General features: G+C 39.9%; 1 protein-coding gene across 2 annotated transcripts; it reads right to left on the bottom strand.

Annotated features, from left to right (window-relative positions):
• Positions 1 to 329: 329 nt before the first annotated feature.
• shkbp1 (SH3KBP1 binding protein 1) lies at positions 330 to 17,133 on the bottom strand. 2 transcript variants are annotated; one of them, XM_066684429.1, is made up of 18 exons: positions 16,939 to 17,133; positions 15,529 to 15,582; positions 14,451 to 14,496; positions 14,261 to 14,334; positions 13,767 to 13,825; positions 11,982 to 12,062; positions 11,423 to 11,587; positions 10,700 to 10,790; positions 9,130 to 9,320; positions 8,360 to 8,475; positions 8,069 to 8,156; positions 7,162 to 7,278; positions 6,035 to 6,205; positions 5,006 to 5,161; positions 4,688 to 4,784; positions 2,871 to 3,055; positions 2,443 to 2,569; positions 330 to 2,213 (listed from the first exon to the last, which is right to left on the bottom strand). In XM_066684429.1, exons 1-18 carry the CDS (start codon positions 16,986 to 16,988, stop codon positions 1,613 to 1,615), a joined length of 2,469 nt encoding a protein of 822 aa, XP_066540526.1. In that variant the 5' UTR covers positions 16,989 to 17,133; the 3' UTR covers positions 330 to 1,612. The 2 variants fall into 2 exon arrangements, with proteins under 2 accessions (XP_066540526.1, XP_066540527.1); XM_066684430.1 differs by having other exon boundaries at positions 17,099 to 17,118.
• Positions 17,134 to 17,194: the final 61 nt, after the last annotated feature.

The raw sequence follows: 17,194 nt of genomic DNA, 5'->3' as shown, positions 1-17,194 counted from the left end.
ATTCAAGAAGAAAGAAAACTTTGTCCTGTGACCCTGCCTAATTAAGGGCAAAACATGCATGAAACATAATATTTTACAGCATTTTTTAAAACACAGGACATTCCTAGTATAAATTGCCCTAATAAATTTAATAATTTGGATGTATATTTTGGATCCACATGAAAGGCTGCCTCTTTATGTAACATTTTTTTGCAGCCAATGGCTGTCCGACAAAACATGGCTAGTCTGTGCTTGTTTGTTAAGTACGGACAAATGTGTGGACATTACTGTCCTTGGTGACTGATTGCTACATATGCAGCAGATACATAAGATTTTAAAAATTGCTGGGATCTTCCTTTAATGTCATACTGATCCATTTGTAAGTTACATGTACAGAAATGTTTCCAATTATTGCAATATCTTTAGTTTAACATGAGAATGTACACCTGCCTTCACTTTACAAAGCAGTCATTTCGATAAACACATGCAACAAGAGGATATCCTGCCCGTGAGAACAAATCATGATTCCACAACTCTTGAGAAAGCAGAATATTATAAGCTTTCAATGAAAATTAACGAACACATTATTTAGTCCAAGTGACTTTGGAGCATTTCTGTGGCCAATATGAAATGAATACTTATATGAGTGATTTTCCTGAATCTTGTTCATGCATTAAAGCAGGGCTGCCCAAACTTGGTCCTGGAGATCTACCTCCTGCACAGTTTAACGTTAACTCTAATCAAACACACATGATCCAGGTAACGAAGGCCTTCAGGGGAATCTGTATTTCAGAGCTGGGTGTGTTTGATAAGAGATGTCCAGGGTGGTAGATGTCTAGGACCAGGACTGAATCCTTCACATTTTCTTCTTTAAGACACTTTTTTTCTTTTCATTTTTTTTTTGGAAGACATTGTTTTAAATTAAAGTTAGAAAAACAAATACAGTTTAAAAAAGTATCAAAGCTGACTGCAGAGCTATTTCCACTACTGCGCCAAAAAAAAATGTGGAAACAAGTCCAACTGCTGTTAATACCGTTAATGTTCTCTGATCTATGTCATCTCTTTGTGATTTTCAAGGCGACCAGTCAGAAGGTCAGTCATGCTGCAACAACCTTAGCAAAGTAGCCAATCTGAAGCAGGTCTTGACCATATGTGGAGGTGGGCTTTGGTGTAGTCCTGTCTAAGGGGCATGGCCTCACTGACCAGTGGCAGTCAACCATCCAGTGTGAATAACAATATCACTTATGTTGCCGCCCTGTCCAGGATGTGTTCTTGCCTTGTGCCCAATTATTCTGGGTAGGCTCTGGACCCACCACCACCCTGAACTGGATAAGCAGGTACAGATAATGAATAAATGAATAAATGATGTTGCAGCTAATCAGAAGCAGGTCTTGTATTTGGGCTGTCTGATTTAGGCCCCTCGTCTGGGACATGGCTTCAAAATCCAGTGATAAAACCATCCAGTGTTTACTTCACTGCTTCCAAAGCAGCCATTCCAGAAGTTGGTCTCATGTTGTTCATGGTTTGTAGAGGGGTGGAGCCTCAGTGTAGACCCAGTTTTGGGTCCGTGGCTTCACTAACTTGCGACTTTTCTCCTTCAGTGAACATTCTGCATGGTCTTTAATGCAGCCAATCAGAAGCTGGTCTCATTCATATGTGGCTTGGGGCTGGTGGGTGGCGGAGAGCTTGGACTGTCTGGGTTTGGCACCACCTCTGGGGGCGTGGCTTCAGTAACTGGTGACGTTGGGCCTCGCCTTGGAGAAACTGGCTTCTGTGAGCGGATTGGACTGACTGGAGAAGGGGAAGGGCTGACTGCAGGTCTTCTAGCTGATGCTGAGGATGATGATGCCGCTGATGTTGAAGATGCTGATTGGTGCGTTCTGAGGCACAAACGAGCCTCCAATTCACTGCATACAGCTAAACTTCGCCTCCCTCCCTCAGGACCTGAGAAATCTGAATTTTTCACTCTTTCCTGGCATCGCTCGACGAAGCTGCCCCTCCGGTAAGCCTCTCGCTCTTTGTCACGATCTCTGTCTCTTTCCCGGCTTGGGTGTGGACTACCACCCCCACTGCTGGCAAGAGAGCTCTGGCTTTGACCCAGATGAGTTGGCAAGTCTCTTGCTCGACCAAAAGGAAGAAGAGGAGCATGACGAGGAAGACTCCCGGTGTGAGACATTGCAGGACGACAAGTATTTATTCCTCCACGACTGTTGTCATTCAGCTGAGACTGGAGACTACAGGCACAGAGAAATCGAAAGAGAAAATAATCAATAAGCTTCACTAAAGCTACATGATTTAGATTTCGGATTAGGGCTTCTTACAACTTGGTGGAATATAGTAATTACATTTTTTGCCTATCCCCTAAAATTTAAGACAGATGTGTAGAGTGTGTATGTACGTATACCTGCAAATTAAGATGATACTGAAGTATGTGCAGCTCTGTGTGTGTGTGTGTGTATATACCTGCAGGTGGAGTTGCGAATGGAGTGTGTGAGAGATGCTGCTGGACTCATGTCTGGAGTTCTGGTCAATGCTAAGTCACACTGATCCAACAACTCCAACAATTCCTCTTCTGTAGGGCCTCCTAGAGCTATAAAAAACACACACACAAAATAATGGGTCAGGGGTCCATACTTATATTTCTTTCCTTTTATCGTCTAAATGAGGACTAAAAGTGTTGACAGAAACAATAAAATCAATTTAAATATCACAATTTTTATTTGTGTGTTTGAGTAATGTGTAGGTCTTCAATATGGCGGCTACTCTACACTGTGATGTTAGCTGCAACCTATGGATATGTGAATTGTGGATGATACGGACAATTCTAATATGCTAAATATATGTTAATGTGGGTGAAAAATGAGCCCCTTGAAAAATGAAATTTTGATGACCTTTGATGTCCACTTTCCCAGCAATCTCCATGGCCGTGGTGAGGTCCCACATCTGGATGCTGCCGTTGCCATGGCCACTGAAGAGATATCGCCGAGGTCTGGACCCGATCCGGCTGGAGCCCTCACACTCATGGACCACGAATGCTGTGATGGGTGTACTGTCCACTGAACGGACCTCACACACACTAAGAACACACAGAGAATATGTTAGACTTCTAAGCACTCATGAAACATTTGTTCATTCCTAGAGTCTGACTTTCTTATGGGCTAAGACTTAAGCAGTTTTCACATATGAACACTGGAAAATGTCCAGAGAGTCGGGATCAGATATATTCTAGAGGTGCCCTTTTACATACAGCTGGAGATTTTCCTTATCTTCTGACAGATGGAAATATTCATTTTACTTTAGACATGTGGTTCACGGACGTTTACGTTCACACTTACAGCTCCTCTGGGTAAAGACCGGAGGAGCTCTGGCTTACTGTGCATGTGAGAAAGAAACAAACCTTCTGTCTTAATAGTTTAACCTTAAACATGTATGAAACAAAGAGCGTCCTCTATTGGTTCAATACGGAACACACTTTTTAGTGTCCAAATATGTGATGATTCAGTATTTTAGGGGATGGGAGAGGGATTAAAGAACTAAAGAAAAAGACGGGTGAGGGGGACTAAAGAAAATAGCTCTAACAATGTCACCAATTGTCCCTGCAATTCCAAGATTAGCGCACCCTAATATACTTAGCTAAGTAAGAACAATGGGCAGGTACTTTCAATTTAAGACACTGGGATTCATCATTACAAGAACTAGGGTTGTGCATTTCAAATAACTTTTATATGTAACAGTTAACGAATTATTAACCAAAATCTATAACCTGCAACAATCAAGACTGCAAATCCACTTTCCACCAGCAGGGGAAATGCTTTATTATACCGTGTTTTGCGAGCTGAGGGACTCACTGTGGAGCAGTGTTCTTCCTGTGCAGGGTCGTTCTTCCAAACAACACGACTGCAAACTTTGCAGTTCTCATTCATGTATGTATTGACATGTTATTGTCATCAAACACTCTTGTGTTTGTCAGTCCAGGTGATTAAATTTAATTTTTGTGGCATTAGCTCTCTCCATATAGCCTTTCTACTCTCTTTGCCATGTCTTTAATTCTGGTTCAACATTGCTCATCAGTAAACAAACTTCTACAAAAGTGTGGGACTGTATACCTGCCACTGCCATTTTGTTTTAGTTGTATTTCAGAGTGAGGGAATGATATTTTCATGATCTGGAAGTAAACATCTTCCCTTATTTCTGTTTAGCTCTACTTTCTTTGCAGGATGTTTTCGTTTTCCGTGACTGAACATAGAACCCGTCAAACTGTTGTAGGTAAGTTTGGAGCTGAACAGTGGGAACACCATGCTGTTGTTTTCTAAGTCAAAGTGCTGTCAGATGTGATTTCTCTTTTTCAAGAGCTTCAACGGGTACTCAAACAGAGATCTAAACGTTTAACCAACTGCTCGAGGACCCATGCACATCCCTAATAAGAACATAGCTGCGCTTTAAGAACACGACATGAATCATGATGGACACCATTTCTTATAATGTTTCCTAGGAATAAATTTTGTAAAATTCTTAGAAAGATACTGGTGGAACAGACCTATTGCTTTCTCTCTCTCTCTTTATTGCATTCTCCATACCATTCTTTCTTTTTCTAATATTTGTTGTATCTTTTTGGATTTGCATTTTAAATACTGAGGAAAACAGGAGTCATGGGTTGTTAAAAAATTGAAAAAGATAATGTGGAAGTTTGTGGTTGAGTGTATTTCACCGTTTTCCATTGGAGGAGAGTCTAACGTAGAGTTTATCAGTGTCAGGAACAACACGCTGAATAAACACCTGCTGCTCATCTCGCTCTCCATATGGACCTTAGAATAAATTTAAAAAATATATGTTTTAAAATATGATAGCCCATGTATAAATGAATATAAACATGATCACATATCAGTGTAACTAAAAACATATGTGTGTGGTTTCTGACAAAAACAGCAAAAAAAGATATTACTGTGGCTTCTAATTTTGGTGTTCTAGGCCTCTCTAGAATGTTCTTTGGGTTTGTTGCAATCATGTCACAATTTTGGACTCTTACCGATCTCAGTTCCGGCAGCGCAGCCCCCATGTCCATCAATGTCATCGAGAGAAAGGATCTTAAAGGAGGTGAGGGGGGTGGAGCCGGGCTGAGTGGAAATCATGCCTCGGAAACGAGTCACTGTCCAGGTTCGGACATGATTATTATCTGCACACACTACACACACACACACACACACTGTCAACTCAGTGAACTCCTACAACAGCTACGGGCTCCTGTTTATTAAACAAACAAAACACACTGGAGTCAAGAGCAGTGTAGCAGATTTAACAACAAGATACAACTTTCAGAGTTTCCGATGAGTGTGTGAGCTTTATACACACATAGGGGAGTTAGTGAGTCATTAGTTTTAAAAATATCAGAGTTTGAAGACTGCCATTTAATGTCAGTGCACTTAAAGTAGATGTGTGCGAAAAAACTAAAATCTAATTTTCTAAACCTTACCCCAGATATAATCATGTCAGTCAAGACCTTTCCCATTGATTTAATTACCTCTTAATTTCACATTCATCAAAATATATTCCAAACCTGAAAAGCAGATTTGGGTTTTTCTTTAGAAAATTACTAAAGCGCTTTTTATCCAAAGGTAGTTTAAACAACAAAATCATAACAAGGGCATGGCCTTTGTCTTAACTCCCAGCACAACATGGCAATGAATATTGCTCAAAAGATTTACATGTGCTATTACTGTCCTCTATATTCAACTGATAAAACGTTAAGGGGCTGCACTACACTTTCTTTTGCACACCTCGGCTTTTAGCAGCAGGGTCAAAAAGCGCTGATAAATTGCCAGTCGTGGCAACATTTGACAGCTGTGTGTAGATTTGTCCACTCAGATCAAAGCAAACACTTGATGAGGGTCAATACACGCATTTTAAACAAACACAAGATGTGCTAGGCAGATATCTGGTGTACCGACATGTGTAGTTAAAAGCAATACAGAGACCCCTATGTGGTTATTATAAACCTACACAAAAACACCAGGTGTCCTCAAAGCTTTGATATGAATGTGAAATTTAGTAACAGTACCTGAGATGAGGTGTTTTTCTGAGAGCATGATTTTAGTGACCGGACTGCGGTGAACAGAGAAAGTTTGGAAGAGCTGAGGGCCTGACCCCACTGTCTCAGGGTGTTGCACTATCACACGTACTGTCCCTGAACTGGTGCCATACGCAATCTCTATCCAGTTCCCACTGTCACCTGCAACAGACAGACACAGGGTTATAACACTGACGAAGCCTCCTGTAAACTGTGTAATGAAAGAACATTACATTTTTACTTTCCTATCACAGCAACATCAGTGCAGTCTCATTAAAATATGACTGCACTGATGTTGCTGTGATAGGAAAGTAAAAATGTTCCTACATACTATGAATTAATACAAACACAGTCTGATCTGTCTTCCCACACACAATGAAGGAATACCTGTGGTGGTAGCCTTCACTCTCTCTGTGGTAGTACCATCAAGGGTTCATCTTCAGCACTGGTTAGAAATTGTAATTATACCCTATTCTGTTTGGACTTTTTTCTAGAAAAAGGCAAATAGTGTTCCTTTAAGGACTTCATAACCACTGCTTTAAGTTGGAATTTTTATATTTAGATTTAAGTAGAGTTGTACTTTCACTGAACTAACATTTATTCGTACAAGACATTTCTAACAGTGTTGGTGAGCTTACAGGTTTGCAATTAATTTATTATTGGATTTGTAAACATGGCAATCTGGTATTGGTGAATTTTAGCAGCGTCATTCGCAGCCAAATCATTATTCCTTTTTTTTTGTTTGAATTTTTACTACGCTTTTGTCCTTTTGTAGAATCTGTAGCTGTAAAGTTCTCCTATTTTTTCATATTGGTTCATTTCTAACTAAATTGCTCTCCTATTGCTGCTTATTCATTAGTGGAAGAGCTATCAAACTTTAAAATATTCTTAGGTTTTATAGCCCTTCCACTGATTAATTCTAGCTACCTGCTTTCCTACTCATTACATGTAGCCACGTCATCCTCTAATTGATATATTTTAGCCATGATCATCTCTTACTGGTGAACTTTAAACTGTGCTACTCTCCTTTTGGGTTTCTTTACCAGCACAGTTCTCCTCCTGGTGGGATTCTAAGCTTTATGTGTGTGTGTGTGTGTGTGTTTGTGTGAGTTTCATACTTGTTTTTGGTGTGAGGTAGACACTAAGGGCTGTTATGGCATCTTCACTAGGATCTCTGTACAGCTCAGTCACCAATAGATCATTATCCTTCATCCGCAGTGGAAACTTCTGTACATCTGCAATCACACACACACACACACACACACACACACACACACACACACACACACACACACACACATTCAAATGCACAATCAAACAAATGCACATTATATGGTCAAAGATATGGACACCGCCTTCCACAATTTCTTACTGAAGATTATTAATCAGGGGTCTGTCGCTCTTTGCTGCAGTTACATTATCTACTCTTTTGGGAATACTTTACACTAGATGCTGGGACAGTGCTGTGAGGATTTAAAACAGACTTTCATGATTCGGAGGATGTTTCATGACTTTCATGGTTCTGGCCGTTGGGCAGAGTGACCTTAGGCTCATCCACAACCATTAGAGATTAGAGGTGTACAGCAATGATCCTTATGCTTAACACACCCTAGGTTAAACAACATCCCGTCATTTTTCAGAAACCATTTTTCTCCTTCATTAATGTTCAGTCTATTGCCATAGGACCGCTGATGTGGTGGAACACTATCAAGCTCATCACATAAAAATATCTGGACAACATCTGTCCTGTGTCATAAACTGATCAATTAGTAAAGTAATGAATGAAAAATTCTGGAAGCTTAATAAAGGGTTACGCAGAAAAGAAATTTGTAACCGCTAAAAAGTAACAGCAAAAACTGCCAAAAGACTAGATTTTGTATTGGTGTCAATCAGTGGCACGTAGTGAACAAATGAATTAAATCAGGGCCATGTATAAACAATTAGTACAATCTAATAAAGTGGCAAGGAGTGCAAGTAAAAGAGGGTGTTTCTCAAATCGTCACTCTGTGCAGCATCAGTACTGACCAATATAGTAAATGGATCCATTATTGCAGCCAAGAATGAGGAAGGAGCCAGCAGTGTCATAACTGTTAATGGGAACCACATCCTGATTCTGCAGAGAGAGAGAGAGAGAGAGAGATTGCAGTTAACCCATATGTGCAGCACTTTGAGCTGCACTGTATACATTTAAAATGTGACACAAATTATTATTAATATTACTATAAAAAGTGAGGAAAATGTGTTTTTCTTTCTTTACCATAAACCATCTCTTTTGTAAATATCTTGTAAATATCAATCACTGGGAGTTAAACTGACCTGCCAGTGTTTGGTAACAGCATTCCACACTCCCACTTTCCCTGTGTGGCTGGTTGCAATCAATTGGTTTCCCACAAAGAACAGAGCCTCCACAGGAACATTGAGACTGAACACACCTGCAGAACCCAAACACAGGCAGACCCAGTCAGACACGCAGACACAGATTAGGGTTATCCAGAGGTTTGATATCTGTCCCGAGTACAAAGTGCAGACTACTGTGAGCTACTCATCAGATTAATATATAAAAATGGGTCACTTTAAAAATCTATGATATTCATTTATTTTACTGACCATATGAAAATTATTAAAAGAAAAGCAGGTGGTTAAAGCAACTAATTTTAATGTCTTTTTAAGAATTACAAGGAACGTGATTAATGAAATGTACATACAATAATAACATAATTAATACTACAATATTATACAAAATTGTAAATACACAAAAGAGTGGCACCACCCTTACATCAACTACTACTGATGATAATAATAATAATAATAATAATAATAATAATAACATAATTATACTGCACTAATCATTTAGTTTACAACATTTAGAATGCTTTCCACAGGAATGTGTGTACAATATATAATAATAATAATAATAAACAATGTAATAATAAAAAATCCTTCAAAGCATGAGAATGAGCATTATATTCTGTACTTTTTGGAATATTTTAAACTGCATTTCATTGCTCTGTACAGGTGCCATGTGCGGTATCTATATCTGTGTATTATAATTTACAATAAGCATTATGATCATGTTGGGATCGTACCAATCTCATTGCCATTGCCATCGGGACAGATAGTCCACAATATGATCTCAGTGCCAGATGCCACAGCAACCATCTTATCGTTGTCTGCCAAAGAGCCACCCATGACTTTGGCATTGAGAGCAACTCGGTCGATGATCCAGTCGAGTCTGGGGCTTGTAAACACCTGTTGCCAACCAGTCGACTCCTTAACCCTGGAAGAGGGAGAGGGAGAGAGAGAGAGAGGGAGAGGGAGAGAGAGAGAGAGAGAGAGAGGGAGAGGGAGAGGGAGAGAGAGAGAGAGAGAGAGAGAGAGAGAGAGAGAGAGAGAGAGAGAAGCATCTTAACAACTTAAGGTTAGGATCAAATATTAGTTTATCAAGAGGCACCATGATTAAACAATACAATGTTCAGGATAACATGGTTCGTTTAGAAGGAAGGGGAACCCATTCCAACTTAAACAGACTACAGACAATCACTTTGTCTTGTATTAAAGTTAGATTAAGTGACTGTATATATTAAACAAATATTATAGTCTATTATAGAGTGTTTTTTTTTTACAATTGACCAATAGAAACCATTATAAGCCTTCAGGTGTCACTGCACTAAAGACAGATTCTTATTGGAAATGGTGGATGCCACATCCTCTGGTATAAAGAGGAGACTGGCTTAGGTGGTTTGTTCATTTGTGAAGGCACTGTTAATGCTGAAGGATATACACAGGTCTTGAAAAAACATGCTGCTATACAGAGAACATCTTTTTATGGGGAAAACTTTGTTAATTTCAGTAAGACAAGTCCAATCCACATCTTGCATGAATGGAAACAGCATGGCTTCTCAGTAAAAGTGGCCGGGTGCAAAAATTAGTCCAGAAATTAAATGAAAAGACTATTACTGAGACCCTGAGCAGATAAGTAGCTGTCCTATAACATGCAAGAATGGGAAAACATTTGCTTTCAAAATTACAGCAACTGGTCTCCTCAGTACCAAACAGCCAAAGTTTTTGAAACATGTTGCTAGCATCTAATTCTCAAATTTAACTTATTATTACAATGTTGATTTTGTACCATTTTCTATTAAATATAGGACTCAAATAAATCACAGGGCATTGAATTTTGTTTTTATTTAGATTTTATGAAAACAGGGGTTGTAGAATGTACAGGGTGGGCCATTTATATGGATACACCTTAATAAAATGGGAATGGTTGGTGATATTAACTTCCTGTTTGTGGCACATTAGTATTTGGGAGGGGGGAAGATGGGTGGTGACCATGGTGGCCATTTTTTATCCAACTTTTGTTTTTTCAATGGGAAGAGGGTCATGTGACACATCAAACTTATTGAGAATTTCACTGAAAAACAATGGTGTACTTGATTTTAACATAACTTTATTCTTTCATGAGTTATTTACAATTTCTGACCACTTATAAAATGTGTTCAAAGTGCTGACCATTGTGTTGGATTGTCAATGCAACCCTCTTCTCCCACTCTTCACACACTGATAGCAACACCGCAGGAGAAATGCTAGCACAGGTTTCCAGTATCCATAGCTTCACAAGCCTCTAGCAAAGAGCCTTTAGGAGAAGATACTTACCTGTAACAGACCACAAACTGTGCGTAGGCCACTGCAATCCAGTTGTGGTGCCCACAAATAATACGCACCATTCCAGAATCTGACACCTGACCTGGAAAAGTAAAAATATACAGAACATTTAGAAAAAAGGATGAGAAAATGTTTGAGAATTAAGAAAACATGATCACTCCATCAAGTTTTAACATTAAACATATAGAAGTAGAGTGTAAAATATGAGCTGGATGGAGCTGTTTCTTGTTCACTGAGGCTTTCTTTCCCTATGAACAAAGTCAATAGCTTTTAGACTGCTGCACCAGTCTTCCTACCCTCTTCCCTTGAATAAACACATCGGAAACTCTGACTAAATCTAAAAAGACACATTTCTTCACTGCCCTCTGGTGGAGCACAAAGCTCAGACCGGTCACGTCTCTCCAATAAAAATACATCACTTGAAATAGCTGTTTTGTGTATTAGAAATCTACTTTAATATTCATTTTTAAATGTTTAAGTATCATTGGTATATTTGCAAGTTCTGACTCTAACTGAGGCCTAAATTATTTAAAAGGTGGCTGTTCACAGGATCCTGGTAATGACCATGAATTTAACCATACCATTTTTCCAAATCCTTTCTACTTATCCATTCAGCCTGAGAGTTTAACAGAGTGCAACATGTAACCGAAGTTTGGAGGAACAACGTTTTTGTGTGACCATGACTCGGTTTATGTAAATAGCATAACCTGATACCTGTGGGTCTCTCCTCTGCAGCAGATTTACCCAGAATGCCTGAGTTGCCAAGGTTTGGAGGCATGGTGTTACTTCGTCTGACCGGTGCTCGCTCCAGTGGCCCCCTGCCCACAACAAACTGTGAACCAGCAACACTGTGTCTGTTCCTCCGTTTCACTGGATACACTGATTTACATACACACAGAAAGACAGAGAGAGAGAGAGAGAGAGAGAGAGAGAGATAAAGACACTGAAATGCAAAAATAATATTACTGAAAACTAAAATAACAGCAGAAAAAATGGGGAGACTAATAGAATCTTTCCAAAAATTACAGCAAATAGACATCAAAATGAATAACATATCTAAACAACATGTGTCCAGATTATAAAACAGTATTCAGGGCACCCCGATCACTTAAAATGAGCACAAATGTGTGTGCTTTTGCTAAACCAGCAACTGCAGAAGATTCATTAAATACATAAAATATACTGTATTTTAGATAACAATACAAAAAAACAACAAATTAAACTAAAACAAACTGCCATCAATTCGTAATTTCTCCAGTAGAGAGTGTCTCACCTGGAGGAGGCAGGTATCCATTAAACAGCACAGAGCCACATGACGATCGGTCTAACTCATCACACAACTGCAGCTTACGCACTGTGGAGACAACAAACACAAACACAAAACTCAGTGGTGAACTGTAATTTATATAGGTACACTTTTGGCAAAAAGGGTTCTATTAAATGTATTATAAATATATTTATGCACTCAGATATGACCACAGTCTTTATGTACAATCTGTTAGCACTAGAATAGGAACGCTGGATTGTTTTGGTCACTTACAGAGACGTTAAAATCAAAAAAGTTATTCCATATTTGCATTGGACATTTCAAGCAAACTCACAGAAACGTGGTTACACCATGGCTCTTATTCACAAATAATAACATATCTACAACTATAAAAGGGTTCTAGAGTGATGTTTGAGCCCACCTACTATAAATCAGAATGTGAATGGTTGAGTCCTCCTTTTAGTTAATCAACCATCTAAGGTCTTCAGTCTAGCTTCTTTAGTGATAATCAATTAGTGAGGAGCTTGACTGAATCTAGATACCAAAGCAAAATAAATGCAGGCCATTTTAATTTGGGTTTATCAACATAAATTACCAAATATTAATAGTACTACAGGACTAATAGCAGTATTCATTATCTGTAAGCGCTTATCCAGTTCAGGGTCGCGGTGGGTCAAGATCCTACCTGGAATCATTGGGCGCAAGGTGGGAATATACCTTGGGGGCGTCAGTCCTTCACAGAGCAACACACACACTCACTCACACCTACGGACACTTTGGAGTCACCAATCCACCAACCAACGTGTTTTTGGACTGTGGGAGGAAACTGGAGCACCCGGAGGAAACCCACGCAGACACAGGGAGAACACACCACACTCCTCACAGACAGTCACCCGGAGGAAACCCAGGCAGACAGAGGGAGAACACACCACACTCCTCACAGACAGTCACCCGGAGGAAACCCACGCAGACACAGGGAGAACACACCACACTCCTCACAGACAGTCACCCGGAGGAAACCCACGCGGACACAGGGAGAACACACCACACTCCTCACAGACAGTCACCCAGAGGAAACCCAGGCAGACACAGGGAGAACACACCACACTCCTTACAGACAGTCACCCGGAGGAAACTCACGCGGACACAGGGAGAACACACCACACTCCTCACAGACAGTCACCCAGAGGAAACTCACGCGGACACAGGGAGAACACACCACACTCCTTACAGACAGTCACCCGGAGGAAACTCACGCAGACACAGGGAGAACACACCACACTCCTCACAGACAGTCACCCGGAGGAAACCCACACAGACACAGGGAGAACACACCACACTCCTCACAGACAGTCACCCGGAGGAAACTCACGCGGAAACAGGGAGAACACACCACACTCCTCACAGACAGTCACCCAGAGGAAACTCACGTGGACACAGGGAGAACACACCACACTCCTCACAGACAGTCACCCGGAGGAAACCCACACAGACACAGGGAGAACACACCACACTCCTCACAGACAGTCACCCGGAGGAAACCCACACAGACACAGGGAGAACACACCACACTCCTCACAGACAGTCACCCGGAGGAAACCCACACAGACACAGGGAGAACACACCACACTCCTCACAGACAGTCACCCGGAGCCGGAATCTAACCCACAACCTCCAGGTCCCTGGAGCTGTATGACTGCAACACTACCTGCTGCATCACCGTGCCGCCCCAAATAGCAGTATAATTAAATCTAATTATACATTGTACTAAATATACATTGTTGCTCTTACCTAATGGAGTGATTCCATAGAATTCAGCTTCATGCATCAGTAAATGTACATCTATGGACCTGTATCAGTGCAGATACATTTATAATATTTTATTAGAGTTAATGAGAAATTCTCACAAAATACAACATTTCATCAGGATCATGATCAGGAAGAATCTAAAAATGTAAGCAACAATGTTTCAAATACAGATCATGCCAGAAAGTCTGTAAAAGGTACACACTGTATGTTCAAAAATGTGTACACAGCCCTTATAATGTATATTGGTATTGCATAGTATACGGTATATATTTATATTAATGTTATACCTTATACATAATGTACAACATATCAAGCTAAAGATGTTTTTCCATTCTAATCAGTTCATATTCTTATGGTATATTTTAAGGTAATTAAAGACTGCTACACAAAATAACATTTTAAATACAGCAGGGAAAGAGATTTTCAAATGTGGCATCATATCAAACATATATTACTTATTTATAGTGGTGATTTACCTGGGGTGCAGTTCTTTAGTGCGCAAGAAGTTCAGAATGGGGGCGAAAAGTGAAGGATCTCGATCTATGAAAATCTAATAAAAATGAATAAGAAAAAGTGTTAAAAATACACATTCCGTAGCAAAAAAAGACATCCTGTATATTCCTCAAGGCTGGTTAATGAGGGAGAAATAAAAAGAAAACCTCTTACCGCTCCAGTTTCATCTTTTAATGTAGATATTCGCCCACTCAGGAGACTGAAAAGTGGAAATGTTTTATTGTCTTATTTGTGTACAATATCCAGACAAATATATAAACATCTCTCTCTGTTTCTCTTTCTCGCTCTCGCTCTCACACTCTCTCTTTCACTCTCACTCTCTCCCTTTCTCTCACTCTCTCTATCTCTCGCTCACTCTATCTCTTGCTCTCACTCTCTCGCTCTCTCTTTCTATCTCTCTCTCTTGCTCTCACACTCTCTCTCTTTCTCTTGCTCTCTCTCTCTTGCTCTCTCTCTCTTGCTCTCACTCTCTATCTCTATCTCTCACTCTCTCTCTCTATCTCTCACTCTCTTTCTATCTCTCACTCTCTCTTTCTATCTCTTACTCTCTCTTTCTATCTCTCACTCTCTCTTTCTATCTCTCACTCTCACTCTCACACTCTCTCTTTCACTCTCACTCTCTCCCTTTCTCTCACTCTCTCTCATGCTCTCTCTCTATCTCTCGCTCACTCTATCTCTTGCTCTCACTCTCTCGCTCTCTCTTTCTATCTCTCTCTCTTGCTCTCACACTCTCTCTCTTTCTCTTGCTCTCTCTCTCTTGCTCTCACTCTCTATCTCTATCTCTCACTCTCTCTTTCTATCTCTCACTCTCTCTTTCTATCTCTCACTCTCTCTTTCTATCTCTCACTCTCTCTTTCTATCTCTCACTCTCTATCTCTATCTCTCACTCTCTCTCTCTCTCTCTCCAGATTTATAAAATGTGAATATAATAAATAGTAACTTTCATGAATACTGTTTGCTGCTTTTTGGTGGTGAATATTACACCCTGCACTTTTAGGAATGAAGTAAAAGCAATGTTGCAATGTTAAAATAAATGAAAATGATGAATTATTTACAAGAGTTTCTGCGCTGTATTAGCACTGTATTAACTGTAATAATCTGCACGCTGCATCAAAAATGCACAACACAAAAAATGTGTGTTTATGTTGTTAGATCATAATCATTTACAAACGATATTTAAAGTTAATGTTCCCTCTGAATAGAGAAAATATATGAAGAGGACTGTACTGACCTGGAGAAAAAGGAGTCTGGGACCCATGTCAGGGTCTGTTTAGAGGTGCTGAACCTGTGGAGTATATTAAGATAAAAAATTAATGTGGTCTGAATGCCTGTAAACTAATTATTTGAGCACGCAGAAAAAAGTCCTTGTCAGTTTTCCACCTCTCCATATTATTATACGATATTAAATATTATCTCTGACCATTTTAATAGAAACTGTTTGTAAGTGGAGACTCATCTGAAAATGAGTGAAAATGGTAAGCAATATTTATTGGCCTTCATTAAACCTAAACTCTATTATTCATTCATTCATTATCTGTAACCCTTATCCAGTTCAGGGTCACCGTGGGTCCAGAGCCTACCTGGAATCATTGGGCGCAAGGCGGGAATACACCCTGGAGGGGGCGCCAGTCCTTCACAGTGCAACACACACATTCACTCACACGTACGGACACTTTTGAGTCGCTAATCCACCTACCAACGTGTGTTTTTGGACTGTGGAAGGAAATCGGAGCACCCGGAGGAAACCCACGCGGACAAGGGGAGAACACACCACACTCCTCACAGACAGTCACCCGGAGGAAACCCACGCGGACACGGGGAGAACACACCACACTCCTCACAGACAGTGACCCGGAGGAAACCCACGCGGACACGGGGAGAACACACCACACTCCTCACAGACAGTCACCCAGAGGAAACCCACGCAGACACAGGGAGAACACATCAACTCCTCACAGACAGTCACCCGGAGCGGGAATCGAATGACATGTCTGAGCTCTAGGGGTGACTGCCAAACACACAACTCGGCAGCAGCACTAGCTGGTTAAGTGAATTTAATAATGCCATTAAAAACATCATCACATGTGACTGAAATACGGATCTATTCAGCTTCATAAGCCCAACCCTGTAATATTTTTAAATCAATAAGGTTATCTCTCTTTTTCTATCTATGTATTTTATTTACACTTTCACACCTGGTACATGGTGATCTACATTTTGAAACAAAAGAGTAATTTTGCTTTACCAGTTTATATATAACATAGTGATATCTGTTCTCAACATTAGAATAATTAATTTGCTGAAATAATTAAAAGAAATAATGACAAAAAATTGCTCAAAATTTGAGCTCAAAAAGTGGTAAGGAGAACATTTCCCAGTCTTATTTCGGTTTAATATTTTTAAAACATTAAATTATATCGACTGTAAAATACCGATAAGATTGGTTTTAGATTCATCAACACTCACCGAAACACATCTAAAGCTTCACGTTCACGCATAAACTGGTCTAAGAAATATTTTAAGTCAATTTAGAAGGTGATACAAACAAACTTAAAGTGTTTAATGTTTAATGAACACGTACAAAGAGTTAAAACATTATTAAATGTTAGAGAATGATCCAAAATATTCAGTGGAGACTCGCCTCTTTCCTCCGACGTTTAAATGAATGATCTCTCCCGCCGCTCTAGCCATTTTAGCGCTCAGTACATATTTATTAAGCGCTTACAACGAAAACAAGATGAACCATAAGCTGTACAGTTAATACATATAAACAAAACAGGTAAATATATACATATACAAACATCTAAACGGGACTCAGCCCAGTCTTCCGGTTAGATTGAAGATTTCCTGCAGTACGATCGTCTCCCAATCCGAGCAGTTAAGCCCTAGCACACTCG

The sequence above is a fragment of the Hoplias malabaricus genome, chromosome 11 (genome assembly GCF_029633855.1).
Source record: "Hoplias malabaricus isolate fHopMal1 chromosome 11, fHopMal1.hap1, whole genome shotgun sequence".
Taxonomy (NCBI): domain Eukaryota; kingdom Metazoa; phylum Chordata; class Actinopteri; order Characiformes; family Erythrinidae; genus Hoplias; species Hoplias malabaricus.
Note: the sequence above shows the minus strand (reverse complement) of the source record. Positions and strands in the feature narration are given on the sequence as shown.